This window comes from Ambystoma mexicanum, chromosome 9 (assembly GCF_040938575.1).
Source record: "Ambystoma mexicanum isolate Mex_15411 chromosome 9, UKY_AmexF1_1, whole genome shotgun sequence".
NCBI lineage: Eukaryota > Metazoa > Chordata > Amphibia > Caudata > Ambystomatidae > Ambystoma > Ambystoma mexicanum.
The window spans coordinates 1,544,198,553-1,544,216,841 of NC_090931.1; the positions used below are offsets into that span (position 1 = coordinate 1,544,198,553).

Sequence of the window (18,289 nt, forward strand, 5' to 3'; positions counted from 1 at the left end):
GTGGTATCTACTGCCCCTACTGTCCTCCTAGGTGGTTTAACCATGCAGTCTCTTAGGAAGTGGCCGGGCTTTCCACAATACAGGCATAACTGTTGTTGTCTGCGTTGGTCTCTTTCCTCCCTGGTCCGAGGTCCCTTGACGCTGCCCATTTGCATAGGCTCCGGTGGACACTCCGGATGGTGTGGGTGTTGTCTCTGGGGCGGATATACATTGGTCGCGTATCAGAGCGCGAATGGTCTGTCTTACGCTCTTGCAACTGGTGATCCAGCTCAACAACCAAGTCTATGTATTCACGACAACTGCCAGGTGGGTTGACCACCTAAGCCAAGACGTTCTTGAGCTCCCTCTGTAAAAGAGCATGGTTTGTTTCTCTTCCGGCCACTCTGACTGCGCCACCAACCTGTTGAAAGTGGCGATATAGGCCAGGAGGTCCTGTGAACCCTTATCGCAGGGATAGTAATTCGCTATCAAGCGTGTGTCCTTGTGTCTTGCGGGCAAAGAGCTTTTCCAATTCTCGTAGAAACCCTGGGAAATTGCGTAAAATTGCATCATCCCTGTTAACTAACGGAATCTACCAGGTAGCCACGTGTACCTCCAAGTACGACAACACAAAGACCACTTTCATTTGTTCGTCAGGGAAGGCACCTGGCCTACAAAGAAAATGGAGCCGCCACTGGTTCATGAATATTGCATACTTGTGTGGGTCTCCTGTGAAGCGCTCTGGTGGGGATAACCGGACTGAGGTGGGTGCTAGCGTCTGAATGGGTGCCGGTTGGAGCGCCTGTGATGCAGATGGTCCTGATCCTGGTAACCGGCCTTGGCCAGCTTGTGTCTGTGTGAGTCGTCGGGCTAACTCCTCTGTGCGGTCTCTGTTAATCACTAGCTCCCTCCTCAAGGCATTGGTCTCTGCTCGAGTTGCATGCACTTATGCCCTGAGCTTTCCTAATACTGCGACTAGCTGGTCTATCTCTGAGGACCCCATGATGCTTTTTCGTCCATCTGGAGGATTGTTTCCCTTTTATGGCTGTGTTGCTGTTGCTCTGTTTCTGTTGCTCTGTTTCTGTTGCGGTGCTTCATGTGGACGGCAGACTAGAGTTGTGGTTTGAGGGATCTGAGCCGAGTGACTGGTTTGTTCCATCTTGCTGTTACTGCTGCGCACAGGGATGGACACAGACCGTTTCAGCTCTCTGGTCTGTCTGTTACTGGTTGTTTCACTTGAGCATGACCTTTTAGCCTGGAACAGTTGGGTGGCGTGGCTGTCCAGTCTTGGTCACCCTCACTTTGTGCAGGAGTAACTTCAGTTACTCGATGTTGGATCAACCTCACTGCCAGATGTTGTCTGTGCTCTAATGATCTCTTTTGTGCTGCCTTTTTTCCCCTCCTGTGCGATCTGATGCAGTTAATGCTCCCAAGGACTCCTCTATCGTCCTCCATTTTAATCTTCTATTTGAATGTCATTTGTTCTGCAAGAATTCCATTTGCTTGATATTCATATGTACAGTATTACTGGTCCATCTTTGCATTTCATCTTTTGTGGTTCTCTTTGTCTTCTTTTCTTTCTATGTTCCACTTTGGAGTCTGCATCCATTCTGTTACACGTGCCTGCAGCGGTGGCCCATCTTAAAAGTGAAATACATGTTCGGAGGGACCCACATCTTAAAAGGGCAATACACATGGGAGGGTCACACATAACACTCCTCCTTTTCCATAACAAACAAAACAAATGTTGCTGAAACATAAATTATCTCCTCCCCATGTTACAGAATGACAATACTTATACCACTTGGGAATTATAGGGTGGATAGATAGTAGGATACGCCACTGATACGTACATAGGGACTCATGCCGTTACAAACATAAAACACTTATTGACACACTCTGAACAGCGGGTGACAGTCGTGGTTGGCAAACCGCCAGTGGAATGTTGGCAGTTCTACCATATTTTACAAGACCCTTTATTAACCTGGGGAAAGTGGAACTTCCACCACTGAATGACGCCATTGCTAGCTGATGGCACTATTTGGAGCATGCCTACAACTTCGTGAGCAGAGCATCACATCCATTTAACTGGGACCACTTTAAGCACATAATCTACATGCAGGCTCACAGCATCTAAACATGTGTTTACTGCGTTTCTTTGAGCACTTGCAGGACTGCAGGAAAGCAGTTCACTTTGCTTCAGTGTCCGTTTAGCATTTAGGATAGTCACTACCACAGGTCCAGGTCTGTTGATGGTACAGTTCAAAGGCTGGTGAAGCCGCACCTGGAGGTACCAGGGGCCACATCGGCTTAGTCCCTTGATGTTGGGGCAGGCAGCGAGACGCGGGTAGCAGGGCATCTAAGGCTGTGCCACATTCAGGCTCAGTAAATCACTTTATGTTGGGGCAGGCAGAGAGACGCGGATAACAGGGCGTCTAAGGCTGCGCCACATTCAGGCTCAGTAAATCCCTTGATATTGGGGCAGGCAGAGAGACGCAGGTAGCAGGGCGTCTAAGGCTGCACCACATTCAGGCTCCACCAGGCAGGAATGCTGCTGGACGTTGACAGGGCATGGGGTGGCAGCATGTTACTTACCCCCCTTTTCTTGGCCACACTCCCCCAGGCAGGAGTGTCACTTTACTGCAGTGGCACAGGAGGGTGCACAAGCACTTGTGCAGAGCTGCAACCCTCACTTGCTTGTTACCCATCTTTCTGGTGGCGGGTGTCAGGGCCACATGCAGGGCAGGCAGGGTGACAAAAGTGGCAGGCTGTTGGGGCCACTTGCTGCTTAGTTCTCTCCCCCGGGCAGGAGTGTGGGCAGGAAGCTGCCAGTAGCAGAGGGCGCACACCAGTGGTAGAGTGCTGGGGCCACTTCTTTCAGTAGCAGAGGGCGCACACCAGTGGCAGGGTGCTGGGGCCACTTCTTTCAGTAGCAGAGGATGCACACCAACGGTAGGGTGCTGGGGCCACTTCTTTCAGTAGCAGAGGGCGCACACCAGTGGCAGGGTGCCGGGGCCACTTCTTTCAGTAGCAGAGGGCACACACCAGCGGTAGGGCGCTGGGGCGACTTCTTTCAGTAGCAGAGGGCGCACACCAGTGGTAGGGTGCTGGGGCCACTTCTTTCAGTAACAGAGGGCGCACATCAGCGGCAGGGTGCTGGGGCCACTTCTTTCACCAGCGGTAGGGCGCTGGGGCCACTTCTTTCAGTAGCAGAGGGAGCACACCAGCGGTAGGGCGCTGGGGCCACTTCTTTCAGTAGCAGAGGGCGTACACCAGCGGTAGGGCGCTGGGGCCACTTCTTTCAGTAGCAGAGGACGCACACCAGCGGTAGGGTGCTGGGGCCACTTCTTTCAGTAGCAGAGGGCGCACACCAGTGGCAGGGTGCCGGGGCCACTTCTTTCAGTAGCAGAGGGCACACACCAGCGGTAGGGCGCTGGGGCCACTTCTTTCAGTAGCAGAGGGCGCACACCAGCGGTAGGGTGCTGGGGCCACTTCTTTCAGTAACAGAGGGCGCACATCAGCGGCAGGGTGCTGGGGCCACTTCTTTCACCAGCGGTAGGGCGCTGGGGCCACTTCTTTCAGTAACAGAGGGCGCACATCAGCGGCAGGGTGCTGGGGCACTTCTTTCACCAGCGGTAGGGCGCTGGGGCCACTTCTTTCAGTAGCAGAGGGCGCACACCAGCGGTAGGGTGCTGGGGCCACTTCTTTCAGTAATAGAGGGCGCACATCAGCGGCAGGGTGCTGGGGCCACTTCTTTCACCAGCGGTAGGGCGCTGGGGCCACTTCTTTCAGTAGCAGAGGGCGCACACCAGCGGTAGGGCGCTGGGGCCACTTCTTTCAGTAGCAGAGGGCGCACACCAGTGGCAGGGTGCTGGTGCTACTCGCCTTTTGGCAGGGCAGTTGCACCTGGTGAATTCCCCACTCTCGGTGGATCTGGGACAGGTGGCGAGACCTTGATGGCAAGGCCTCTAGCATGTGCCATTCACTTCACTCCCCCAGGCGGGAGTGCTGTTCTTTCTTTAGCTATTACCATGGAGCGTGCTTGCAGCACCCAGTTCCAGCATTGCAGTGCACTATTCACACGATCTGTAAAGGTGGTACTCATAATATGAAGCGTGACACGTGTACAAACATGATGTATAGAGTATGTGCCTTTCCAATGCACCTGGTTGTTTGGGTGATAACTGTCACTTATAATAGTAAAATCTTGCCAGTGCGAGCAGATGGGGTCTTGCACTGCTTGTCTTTCTAGTCTGGTGCCAGGAGTGGAATCATGCACCTCTTTACACTGCACGACCCAGCTGGTTCAAGAAGTGCAGGGCCTGCATTGGGACAAGCTTTTGAACAGTTCTTTTCCTATTCATTTTTCTTTCCAGTGAGCCGGCAAGGAGCACTGCATACTTCCCCAGCCGACGCTTGTTATTCAAGTCACCGCCCAGCGGCCCGGGTCATTAATGAGAGGCACGCTTTATGAAACTCCGATGTCAGGAGCACTTTTCGTTTCTGTTCCTGGTCAGGCCTTTCACCGCCGGGCCCGGGATCTGCAGAGGGCCATGTGCATACAGTTATCTATGCTCCGACTTGGAGCACATCAAAAACTCTCTGCCTCCTGGCCGGGGATATTTTTATTCCAGCTCCAACGCTAGAGCACTCAAGATGTTCACCGCCTCCTGGCCCGGGATATTTAGCACTCAAGATGTTCACCGCCTCCTGGCCCAGGATATTTAGCACTCATGATCTTCACCGCCTCCTGGCCTGGGATATTTAGCACTCATGATCTTCACCGCCTCCTGGCCTGGGATATTTAGCACTCAAGATGTTCACCGCCTCCTGTCCCGGGATATTTAGCACTCATGATCTTCACCGCCTCCTGGCCCGGGATATTTAGCACTCATGATGTTCACCGCCTCCTGGCCCGGGATATTTAGCACTCATGATGTTCACCGCCTCCTGGCCCGGGATATTTAGCAATCATGATCTTCACCGTCTCCTGTCCCGGGATATTTAGCACTCATGATGTTCACCGCCTCCTGGCCTCGGATATTTAGCACTCATGATCTTCACCGCCTCCTGGCCCGGGATATTTAGCACTCAAGATATTCACCACCTCCTGGCCCGGGATATTTAGCACTCACGATCTTCACCGCCTCGTGGCCTGGGATATTTAGTACTCACGATCTTCACCGCCTCCTGACCCGGGATATTTAGCACTCATGATGTTCACCGCCTCCTGGCCCGGGATATTTAGCACTCATGATCTTCACCGCCTCCTGGCCCGGGATATTTAGCACTCATGTTCACCGCCTCCTGTCCTGGGATATTTAGCACTCATGATCTTCACCGCCTCCTGGCCAGGGATATTTAGTACTCATGATCTTCACCGCCTCCTGGCCCGGGATATTTAGCACTCATGATGTTCACCGCCTCCTGGCCCAGGATATTTAGCACTCATGATCTTCACCGCCTTCTGTCCCGGGTTATTTAGCACTCATGATGTTCACTGCCTCCTGGCCTGGGATATTTAGCACTCATGATCTTCACCGCCTCCTGGCCCGGGATATTTAGCACTCAAGATGTTCACCACCTCCTGTCCCGGGATATTTAGCACTCATGATGTTCACCGCCTCCTGGCCGGGGATATTTAGCCCTCATGATGTTCACCGCCTCCTGGCCCAGGATATTTAGCACTCATGATCTTCACCGCCAAATGGCCCGGGATATTTAGCACTCATGATGTTCACCGCCTCCTGGTCCGGGATATTTAGCACTCATGATGTTCACCGCCTCCTGGTCCGGGATATTTAGCACTCATGATCTTCACCGCCTCCTGGCCCGGGATATTTAGCACTCATGATGTTCACCGCCTCCTGGCCCGGGATATTTAGCACTCATGATGTTCACCGCCTCCTGGCCCGGGATATTTAGCACTCATGATCTTCACCGCCTCCTGGCCCGGGATATTTAGCACTCATGATGTTCACCGCCTCCTGGCCCGGGATATTTAGCACTCATGATCTTCACCGCCTCCTGGCCCGGGATATTTAGCACTCATGATGTTCACCGCCTCCTGGCCCGGGATATTTAGCACTCATGATGTTCACCGCCTCCTGGCCCGGGATATTTAGCAATCATGATCTTCACCGTCTCCTGTCCCGGGATATTTAGCACTCATGATGTTCACCGCCTCCTGGCCCGGGATATTTAGCACTCATAATCTTCACCGCCTCCTGGCCCGGGATATTTAGCACTCAAGATATTCACCACCTCCTGGCCCGGGATATTTAGCACTCACGATCTTCACCGCCTCCTGGCCTGGGATATTTAGTACTCACGATCTTCACCGCCTCCTGACCCGGGATATTTAGCACTCATGATGTTCACCGCCTCCTGGCCCGGGATATTTAGCACTCATGATCTTCACCGCCTCCTGGCCCGGGATATTTAGCACTCATGTTCACCGCCTCCTGTCCTGGGATATTTAGCACTCATGATCTTCACCGCCTCCTGGCCAGGGATATTTAGTACTCATGATCTTCACCGCCTCCTGGCCCGGGATATTTAGCACTCATGATGTTCACCGCCTCCTGGCCCAGGATATTTAGCACTCATGATCTTCACCGCCTTCTGTCCCGGGTTATTTAGCACTCATGATGTTCACTGCCTCCTGGCCTGGGATATTTAGCACTCATGATCTTCACCGCCTCCTGGCCCGGGATATTTAGCACTCAAGATGTTCACCACCTCCTGTCCCGGGATATTTAGCACTCATGATGTTCACCGCCTCCTGGCCGGGGATATTTAGCCCTCATGATGTTCACCGCCTCCTGGCCCAGGATATTTAGCACTCATGATCTTCACCGCCAAATGGCCCGGGATATTTAGCACTCATGATGTTCACCGCCTCCTGGCCCGGGATATTTAGCACTCATGATGTTCACCGCCTCCTGGCCCGGGATATTTAGCACTCATGATCTTCACCGCCTCCTGGCCCGGGATATTTAGCACTCATGATGTTCACCGCCTCCTGGCCTGGGATATTTAGCACTCATGATCTTCACCGCCTCCTGGCCCGGGATATTTAGCACTCATTATGTTCACCGCCTCCTGGCCGGGGATATTTAGCACTCATGATGTTCACCGCCTCCTGGCCCGGGATATTTAGCACTCATGATCTTCACTGCCACCTGGCCCGGGATATTTAGCACTCATGATCTTCACCGCCTCCCGGCCCGGGATATTTAGCACTCATTATGTTCACCGCCTCCTGGCCGGGGATATTTAGCACTCATGATCTTCACCGCCTCCTGGCCCGGGATATTTAGCACTCAAGATGTTCACCGCCTCCTGTCCCGGGATATTTAGCACTCATGATCTTCAGGGCCTCCTGGCCCGGGATATTTAGCACTCAAGATGTTCAGCGCCTCCTGTCCCGGGATATTTAGCACTCATGATCTTCACCGCCTCCTGGTCTGGGATATTTAGCACTCATGATGTTCACCGCCTCCTGGCCCGGGATATTTAGCACTCATGATCTTCACCGCCTCCTGGCCCGGGATATTTAGCACTAATGATGTTCACCGCCTCCTGGCCCGGGATATTTAGCACTCATGATCTTCACCGCCTCCTGGCCCGGGATATTTAGCACTCATTATGTTCACCGCCTCCTGGCCGGGGATATTTAGCACTCATGATGTTCACCGCCTCCTGGCCCGGGATATTTAGCACTCATGATCTTCACTGCCACCTGGCCCGGGATATTTAGCACTCATGATGTTCACCACCTCCTGGTCCGGGATATTTAGCACTCATGATGTTCACCGCCTCCTGGTCCAGGATATTTAGCACTCATGATCTTCACCGCCTCCTGGCCCGGGATAATTAGCCCTCATGATCTTCACCGCCTCCTGGCCCGGGATATTTAGCACTCATGATCTTCACCGCCTCCTGGCCTGGGATATTTAGCACTCATGATGTTCACCGCCTCCTGGCCCGGGATATTTAGCACTCATGATCTTCACCGCCACCTGGCCCGGAATATTTAGCACTCATGATGTTCACCACCTCCTGGTCCGGGATATTTAGCACTCATGATGTTCACCGCCTCCTGGTCCAGGATATTTAGCACTCATGATCTTCACCGCCTCCTGGCCCGGGATAATTAGCCCTCATGATCTTCACCGCCTCCTGGCCCGGGATATTTAGCACTCATGATGTTCACCGCCTCCTGGCCCGGGATATTTAGCACTCATGATCTTCACCGCCTCCTGGCCTGGGATATTTAGCACTCAAGATGTTCACCGCCTCCTGTCCCCGGATATTTAGCACTCATGATCTTCAGGGCCTCCTGGCCCGGGATATTTAGCACTCAAGATGTTCAGCGCCTCCTGTCCTGGGATATTTAGCACTCATGATCTTCACCGCCTCCTGGCCCTGGATATTTAGCACTCATGATGTTGACCGCCTCCTGGCCGGGGATATTTAGCACTCATGATGTTCACTGCCTCCTGGCCCGGGATATTTAGCACTCATGATGTTCACCGCCACCTGGCCCGGGATATTTAGCACTCATGATGTTCACCGCCTCCTGTCCCGGGATATTTAGCACTCATGATCTTCACCGCCTCCTGGCCCGGGATATTTAGCACTCATGATGTTCACCGCCTCCTGGCCCGGGATATTTAGCACTCATGATGTTCACCGCCTCCTGGCCCGGGATATTTAGCAATCATGATCTTCACCGCCTCCTGTCCCGGGATATTTAGCACTCATGATGTTCACCGCCTCCTGGCCCGGGATATTTAGCACTCATGATCTTCACCGCCTCCTGGCCCGGGATATTTAGCACTCAAGATGTTCACCACCTCCTGGCCCGGGATATTTAGCACTCACGATCTTCACCGCCTCCTGACCCGGGATATTTAGCACTCATGATGTTCACCGCCTCCTGGCCCGGGATATTTAGCACTCATGATCTTCACCGCCTCCTGGCCCGGGATATTTAGCACTCATGTTCACCGCCTCCTGTCCCGGGATATTTAGCACTCATGATCTTCACCGCCTCCTGGCCAGGGATATTTAGTACTCATGATCTTCACCGCCTCCTGGCCCAGGATATTTAGCACTCATGATGTTCACCGCCTCCTGGCCCAGGATATTTAGCACTCATGATCTTCACCGCCTCCTGGCCCGGGATATTTAGCACTCATGATCTTCACCGCCTCCTGGCCCGGGATATTTAGCACTCAAGATGTTCACCACCTCCTGGCCCGGGATATTTAGCACTCACGATCTTCACCGCCTCCTGACCCGGGATATTTAGCACTCATGATGTTCACCGCCTCCTGGCCCGGGATATTTAGCACTCATGATCTTCACCGCCTCCTGGCCCGGGATATTTAGCACTCATGTTCACCGCCTCCTGTCCCGGGATATTTAGCACTCATGATCTTCACCGCCTCCTGGCCAGGGATATTTAGTACTCATGATCTTCACCGCCTCCTGGCCCGGGATATTTAGCACTCATGATGTTCACCGCCTCCTGGCCCAGGATATTTAGCACTCATGATCTTCACCGCCTTCTGTCCCGGGTTATTTAGCACTCATGATGTTCACTGCCTCCTGGCCTGGGATATTTAGCACTCATGATCTTCACCGCCTCCTGGCCCGGGATATTTAGCACTCAAGATGTTCACCACCTCCTGTCCCGGGATATTTAGCACTCATGAACTTCACCGCCTCCTGGCCCGGGATATTTAGCACTCATGATCTTCACCGCCTCCTGGCCCGGGATATTTAGCACTCATGATCTTCACCGCCTTCTGTCCCGGGTTATTTAGCACTCATGATGTTCACTGCCTCCTGGCCTGGGATATTTAGCACTCATGATCTTCACCGCCTCCTGGCCCGGGATATTTAGCACTCAAGATGTTCACCACCTCCTGTCCTGGGATATTTAGCACTCATGAACTTCACCGCCTCCTGGCCCGGGATATTTAGCACTCATGATCTTCACCGCCTCCTGGCCCGGGATATTTAGCACTCATGTTCACCGCCTCCTGTCCCGGGATATTTAGCACTCATGATCTTCACCGCCTCCTGGCCAGGGATATTTAGTACTCATGATCTTCACCGCCTCCTGGCCCGGGATATTTAGCACTCATGATGTTCACCGCCTCCTGGCCCAGGATATTTAGCACTCATGATCTTCACCGCCTTCTGTCCCGGGTTATTTAGCACTCATGATGTTCACTGCCTCCTGGCCTGGGATATTTAGCACTCATGATCTTCACCGCCTCCTGGCCCGGGATATTTAGCACTCAAGATGTTCACCACCTCCTGTCCTGGGATATTTAGCACTCATGAACTTCACCGCCTCCTGGCCCGGGATATTTAGCACTCATGATCTTCACCGCCTCCTGGCCCGGGATATTTAGCACTCATGATGTTCACCGCCGGGGGCCCGGGATTTCTCTGGGCCAGCCAGTGCGGCACACTGGATAGCCACCCCGCCTCCGGCTCGCCCAGAGGGCAAGCAAACACTTTCCTTTGCTTGGCGGGCCGCCACACCTCCCCATTTCTCTCTCTGGCGGGAGACGTCTTTATTCATTGTGGCAGCGCCGCCAGCACCACGCTCTGCCTCCATACCGCGGCAGAGGCGGCTTGAAGTCCTCATTCTTCTAGGAGGCACATTGCTTCTTTGTTGCGGGGGTGGCCTGCGCTTCTGCTCCTACCTACCGGGATACCTCATCCGCACAGTGATGTTGCGCGGCACACTTCCCTGCCAGAGCTACAATTGTGGAGCCCTCCTTTTCTCACCCTCCAGGTGGGATTGAAACCCCGATTTGCCAGTGGATGCCGCAGGGGGCTGCGGGCGGACCCTCGCCCCCTTGCTCCGTACATGAATGAAGGACCCGCGGCCCGGGACGTGCAGGTGGGGGCGCTGGCGTTCACTCCATGTTCGATGGCCCCAGGATCTGGAGGGGGCCTCAGCAGTGCCCTGTGGCTCATGGGGAAGCGGGTGCGGGTCCCCCGCGCACCGTCATTTCTTTCTCATTGCCCTCACCTCCTCACAAGGGCTGCTCTTCCATGGAGCAGGTGGATTCTCTGTATTTGAGGTCAGCCACAGTGGCTGCGGGAAGAACCTTGCCTTGGCAACACGAGCACCCTCTTCATAGAGGACCGTGGCTAGGGAGTATCCAGCGGCAAGGAGCGGGGCCTAGCATCACACCTTGTTGGTGAGAGGGCCCCACTGCACCATGGCCTGCAGGCCCGTGCTCACACGGGGTGGCCCTGCAGGCCTAAATGAGAGACAGAATCAGTCGTTCCACCGGCCTGAGGCACGTGCCTGCAGTTGCTCCTTCTATTAGCTTGAGCCATGACACAGTCATGGCCCATCTTAAAAGGGAAATACACGTTGAGAGGGACCCACATCTTAAAAGGACAACACGCATGGGAAAGTCCAACATAACAGGTTCGCATACCCAAACACATCAGTGAAACCCAGAGTCCGGATTCGCCTTACACACGTTCTGCAGCTTGGGGACACCAAAGGGACACTCTGGAAGGCTGAATGTTGTGGTCCCAGGTCATGGGCATATACTTCTACAGGTTCTTTTGTGACCAGGCCAGTACCCCCATGACCAATGCTCATCTGTGCAATTCGCAACCCAACACATGTGACGGAGCCACCCTAGACAACCAGGTTCTTGAAAGGCTGGGTCCTATCTCTGGGGGAGAACTACTTACCATAGAGAAGCTTGGTCTGAAACCCCCAATACAGGCGGGGACAGGAAAGATCCCAAGACGGCATTGATCCAATGTGGCATGCCCGCACAGAGGAAGTAAGCAGGGCTTAGCCCCCTGTTAATGCCTTTCAACTTCATACGCCTCCAAAAAGGTAAAGATAAAACAAGATTGGCTAGAGAGAGCTGGCCAATCAGCATGAACAGAGAGAGATTTAAGCAGGGGACAAGAAATAGGAAGTGTGGGTGACCCGTGTGTGGTAAGTGGAGTAGATGGTGGAGGACCAAGAAACAGGCACAGAGGCATCTTATAGAAAAGGAGAGGTGTTGGTTCGGTGAGTACAGGGGTTCTACATTGTGAGTGTGAATATGTGTGAGACGTGTGGATAGAAAAGACAGTGTAAGCTGTGCATGTGAGAAGGCTTATTACGAGTGAAAGAAGGGTGACTGAATAGTGGAGTGGAAGTAGTAGACTAAGGCGTGGTAGTAGCTGGATGAAGGTGTGGTGGGAGCAGTGGCTGGATTACGAATGGTAGTAAGACCAAGAGGAAGAGGAGTCATAGGCTGAGGCGGAGACTGAATAGTAGTAGGATGAGGGGATAGAGTGGTTGGAGGAGGAGTGGTAGTAGATGGAGGAAAAGCAGTGGGAACAGGTAGGAGGAGACGTACCATGAAAGGGTGGAGGTGAGGCATAGGAGGAGTGAACCATCAGAGGGACACAAGTGTGTTGGGTGGAGTAAGAAGGAGGTTGAGACCGTAGGAGTAGAGAAAGGAAGAGGTAAGCATGGGCATGAGTGTATCCAACGTAGCCAGTGCAAGGCACTCCCCTGTGAACCTAGTAGAACACTAATAACTGGAGGGAATTTAGAGAGCCAGCGTCTTAAGAAATCACGAGTAGCCTAAGACAGAAATAGTCAGTAGGGGTTCCCCAACAGTGCTACTAACCTTGGGTTACGAATGCCTGGGTTATGGAGGAATGCCAAGGGAGATGAGAGAGGCGGCCCTAGAGCCCACACACTTAAGAAGAACAATCCTTGAACTATCCTCAAACCTCAGAGTGTTTTGTGCCATCTGTGGCACTTTGCATTTGCCCACAACAGGGTTTTCCCTTTCAGAGTCAACCACTGGCTCTGCTATTTTTATAAAAAGTATAACCCACATCTTTAGGATTGACTGTCCACCTCACCTGACTCTGAGCACAATTCTTTCATTTAAAAGGTTCACCTGTGGTCACATGTTCCTTCTCATGGCCCTGCAATGTACATATCGGGCCTTATTAGGAGGTTGGCGGTAACCCGCCGATGCTACCAGCGGGTTGCCACCAACCCCATAACACTGAATCCGCCGCTTGACTTCCAGGTGCCACCAGGACATTACAAGTCCCAGCAGAGCGGGAAGTCAGGCAGCAGATTTTGTTTCCCATAGGACTCCTTGGGAATGGGGACTGAGAAGCACCAGCAGCGTCAATGGCGGTGCCGGTGCTTCCATGACACGTCTGCCTGCCGGGGCCATTGCACCGACAGGATCAGACCTGCTGGGTGCAACGGCCCATACAGGCAGACTCGTAGTGTGGTGATCTGGAAACAAGGGTGCCGGTAAGATTGCCGGCACCCTTGTTTCCGAACCACCACACTCGTAATGAGGCCCATAGTTTGTTTGGAAAGTGCTGGCTTCACTATTTCCGCTTGCCAAGATCAGAACATTAAGGATGTGGTTCTAGTGTCACCATCTTCTAAGTATGCTCAGCTTGTCCACCACCAAAATCCTCTTGATCCGAAGACTTACACGCTTTCTGAGGTTTCTCATTGCAGAGAAATTGTGTGGTATCCAGAGGTTGGCTCACTTTTTATGTGAGTAGCTAATCCTCTGTCTACGGTGTTCCATCACCCCAGCGGCACTCAACTGTAGCAATGTTTGCACTCCATTGCTGATGGAGTGGAGCTGTGCTATGGCCCCCATCTGTCTACCATACATGTGACACAGCATGTTTAGGGGACAGTCCTTTACCAGGTGTGCAATTTACCTATCGACTTAAACAGCCAAAACATAATCAAAACTGTAACAGCAACGTTCTGAACGGTTACATAAAACCTATTCAAATGAATTACACTCTCCATGTGTTCAATTGAATTTATGTTACCCATTGATTCTGTTAATCTACATTTGCCCTTTTACCAAAACTCACTTGAGCTTAAGCGTCAAATGTTGAAGAGACATACAATATAGTGCATCATTGTCCAAAACATAACAGCCCTTTCAAATAAACGGCCTAGCAGTCTATCTTACTCCCTGAAAATAGGAAAATAGTCTAATCGAATCGATGTGATCACCGCGCCGCCCATAATGTCGACTATTAAATTACAGACTCCCATTATGGCGCGGCGTAGTGATCACATACATCACTGTGCCCTCCATTCCCATAACAGCCGCCCCCTTATCCATTTACCTGTTCGGCGGCACACCGTGAAGTATGCCATCGTCTCTCCTCCGACCCTGCTGCGTCAGATCTCACCCACTAACGTGGGTCTGAACTGGCGTGGCAGGGTCCTTTTTTCTTTTTTTTTTGTTTACATTTTTTTCTTTGCTACCATCTAATGGAAGTGGGGGCACCGCCGCAACCACCGACCCCCACTACACTGAAAAAGGGGTGCAGGGTTACCCCCGCAACCCTCGCTCCCATTAGTCGGTGTAATGGGTGTTGGTATGTTATTACTGCACAAAGGTGCAGTAATGGACATGTCGCAATGTTTGTGGGTGACATTTTTGGATTATTCCATATAATCAAAAAGAGGGAGTAACAAATAAGTAGGTGTTGGCCCCTTGTGGCAGCATGCACTGCTGTGTCCTGCCGGGTGGCGTGAGTGGTGCCTGTCACGTAGCAGCACCACACTTCTCAATGATCTGATGTGAAGAGGGCCGAGAAGAACATTTTCATATTTGGTGATTTTTTTGGCACAAAGAAAGTATGTATGCAAATTCATGTATGTAGATAATTTCTAAAATTGCCCAGTATATCTTGTCAGTTTTGATTTCCTGATGGGGAAAGTTTCTAAAGGGTTTATTTTGATTGTATTTATGTTTGATTCTAAATGTGTGAAATCTGCTCAGGTTTTAATATCCCGCTTTTCACAGCTTTATTCTGGTGGTCTGTGGGCAATGGATTGTGTTACTGGCAAACAGGCACACTGATTCAGAACTGTACACCAGTTCTATAGATGTTTAGGTTGTACAATGGTGAAACATATAGTAATACCTGGTCATTCTGATTCCTTTAGCAGAAAATGGATCTATGAGCACACAGATGAACCCTAGCAGATGCATAGGGTGCGATCAGAGCTTTATCAATCGCTCCCAACTGCTGCTACACATGAAGATACACATGAAGCAGAAAGCGTTTACCTGCAGAATCTGTGGGGAGTGCTTCACTAACAGGTCCAGCCTTGTCATACACAAAGGTTTGCATGCGGGCAACGAGCCCTATGACTTTACTGAGTGCGGGAAAACCTTCACTACAAGCTCAAGTCTGTACCAGCATCAGATGATCCATACAGGGGAGAAACCATACCAGTGTAAAGAATGTGGGAAGAGCTTTATTCAGCACTCTAATCTGTGCAGCCACAAGAAGACCCATACAGGTGAGCGCCCATACCATTGTACAGAGTGTTGGAAAAGCTTCCCCACAGCTCGGCTCTCTTCATCCATCAGAGGACTCATACAGGGGTGAAGCCGTATGGGTGCACAGAATGTGGCAAGCACTTTACTCAGCGATCAAACCTAAGACAGCATCAGCGATCCCACACTGGAGAGCGACCATACCAATGTACAGAGTGTGGGAAAAGCTTCACTCAGAATTCACAGCTGATCAGCCACCACAGGGTCCATAGAGAGGAGAAGCCCTATGAATGTGCAGAGTGTAAGAAAACATTTAGTCACTCTTCTTCCCTGAGCAGTCATTGGAGGACCCATACTGGAGAGAAGCCATATGAATGCACTTATTGCAATAAAAAGTTCAGTCACACCTCAGCTCTGAGCAAGCATCGGAAATCCCATGTAGGGGTTAAAGCTTCCCAGTGTACAGAGGTAAATTGTATACAGGTATTGGCGGATTCGGATCAGGGAGCGCTGCTGTGAAGGCACAGAGTGCAAGAAAAACTTGAGAACTCTCAACCATGAGCAATCACCATGGCGGTAATACAGGGGAGCAGGCTATGAATGAACAAAATGTAATAAGCACTCAAGTTTGCGATCAATCTGAGGGTACATCTGAAATCTGGCACAGATGAAAGACAATACCAGTATGCAGAGAAAAAGGTTCACTCAAATTTCACACCTGTACAATCACCGAAGAGCCCCACTGGAGTGCACAAAGGGTGATAACATTGAGACTTGAGAGGGCATCAGAGATCCAACCTTCATAAAATGATAGCCTTTCTGCTGTGGTGTGAGTCCTCTGTCCAACAACAGCAGAGGGCAAACAAGTCCAACATCTTAAAAGCTGCAGTACTGGACACTGTACACTGCACACAGGAAGGTTAAAATAAGGTGGCATGTTCCTACTTGCAGCATAGAACATTTTCCTACCGTGCCCTGGCGTGACCTCCTTCCCATCACTGAGTGTATGTAAACATCTTCCAAACTAGGAGACACTGACCCTAGGAGAAAAATTACCAGACAGAAAGAAGCAACAGCCGTAGTACAATGTCCTTGAAAAAACAAGAAAAGGCAGCACAAGTGTAGTGGAAAATAAAGATAATTAGTACTTGAGCGGCTTCTGTTCAGGAATGAACACATGAAGGGCAACGAAAAGAAGAAATGGTCATAATGGTGGGATTGATCATGGTGGCATACGATGCTGGGCTGAGGCCGGAAATGTTACTAAATTCATATTGAACAAGTGGGATATCAGATAATGCAGAGTCTGCCCTCTAGCTTTAGCGATATTAGGTGATTGGGCTATTAGATAACGCAGATTCCGGCATCTAGCTCTAGAGATATCAGATAATGCAGAGTCTGCCATCTAGCTCTAAAGACGCTGGGTGGTCATGATATCAGATAATGCAGAGTCCCTCAACTAGCTTTAGAGACCTTGGGTGGTCGTGAAATCAGATAACGCAGAGTCCGGCATCTAGCTCTAGAGATATCAGATAATGCAGAGTCTGCCATCTAGCTCTAAAGACGCTGGGTGGTCGTGATATCAGATAATGCAGAGTCACTCAACTAGCTTTAGAGACCTTGGGTGGTCGTGAAATCAGATAACGCAGAGTCCGGCATCTATCTCCAGAGATATCAGATAATGCAGAGTCTGCCCTCTTGCTTTAGCGATATTAGGTGATTGGGCTATTAGATAACGCAGATTCCGGCATCTAGCTCTAGAGATATCAGATAATGCAGAGTCTGCCATCTAGCTCTAAAGACGCTGGGTGGTCATGATATCAGATAATGCAGAGTCCCTCAACTAGCTTTAGAGACCTTGGGTGGTCGTGAAATCAGATAATGCAGAGTCCGGCATCTAGCTCTAGAGATATCAGATAATGCAGAGTCTGCCATCTAGCTCTAAAGACGCTGGGTGGTCGTGATATCAGATAATGCAGAGTCCCTCAACTAGCTTTAGAGACCTTGGGTGGTCGTGAAATCAGATAACGCAGAGTCCGGCATCTAGCTCTAGAGTTATCAGATAATGCAGAGTCTGCCCTCTAGCTCTAGAGACGTTTGGTAATTGAGATGTTAGATAAAGCAAAGTCTGCCATCAAGCTCTAGCGACGTTCAGTGGTTGTGATATCAGATAATGCAGAGTCCCTCAACTAGCTTTGGAGACCTTGGGTGGTCGGGATATCAGATAATGCAGAGTCTGCCATCTAGCTTTAAAGATGCTGGGTGGTCATAATATCAGATAAGGTAGAGTCCGGCATCCAACTCTAGTGACATTGGGTGGTCAGAATATGGCTTTCATCCCTGTGGTGCTGGGCAGACATGGCCGGCAACACTCAGGCCTCTGCAAGGGCTGGATGCTGTTATCGGCCATGTCCGTCCCCCGCCGCAGAGCTGAAATCCCTTCGCACCCCCAGGTTTATCCAGGGTGCAAATTGTTTCCTTTTTTTTTCTTCTTTAGAGTTTGGCTGCGCTTATTGCACGACACCAATTTCCCGGGTGGGGGGGGGGAGGATGTCTGCCGCAATAGGGAAAAGAGACTAAGTCTCTCCCCACATAAAAGAATAAAATGGGGCAACTGTGGAAGGGCCTCGGGTGGCTGGAAACAGTGGGCGGAGAATGTGTATTCTCACCCGCTGATTAGCTGAGAACCCCTTCCCGGTTGCGAATATCAGATAATGCATAGTCTGCCATCTAGCTATAGAGATTTTTGATGTTTGTGATATCAGATAATGCATAGTCTGCCATCTAGCTATAGAGATTTTTGATGTTTGTGATATCAGATAATGTATAGTCTGCCATCTAGCTATAGAGATTTTTGATGTTTGTGATATCAGATAATGCATAGTCTGCCATCTAGCTATAGAGATTTTTGATGTTTGTGATATTGGATAATGTATAGTCTGGCGTCTGGCTTTAGA

General features: G+C 51.1%; 1 protein-coding gene across 1 annotated transcript in view; it reads left to right on the forward strand.

The window, feature by feature from the left end:
- The window catches only part of LOC138487580 (zinc finger protein 501-like), a 32,860-nt gene extending 15,033 nt beyond the window's left edge, over positions 1–17,827 (forward strand). Inside the window, exons 3-4 of the mRNA XM_069614053.1 lie at positions 14,996–15,355; positions 15,439–17,827. Of these exons, the coding sequence (XP_069470154.1) occupies positions 14,996–15,355; positions 15,439–15,851 (773 nt within the window). The 3' untranslated portion in view covers positions 15,852–17,827. The remainder of the gene's footprint in view (positions 1–14,995; positions 15,356–15,438) is intronic.
- The last annotated feature ends 462 nt before the right edge of the window (positions 17,828–18,289 follow it).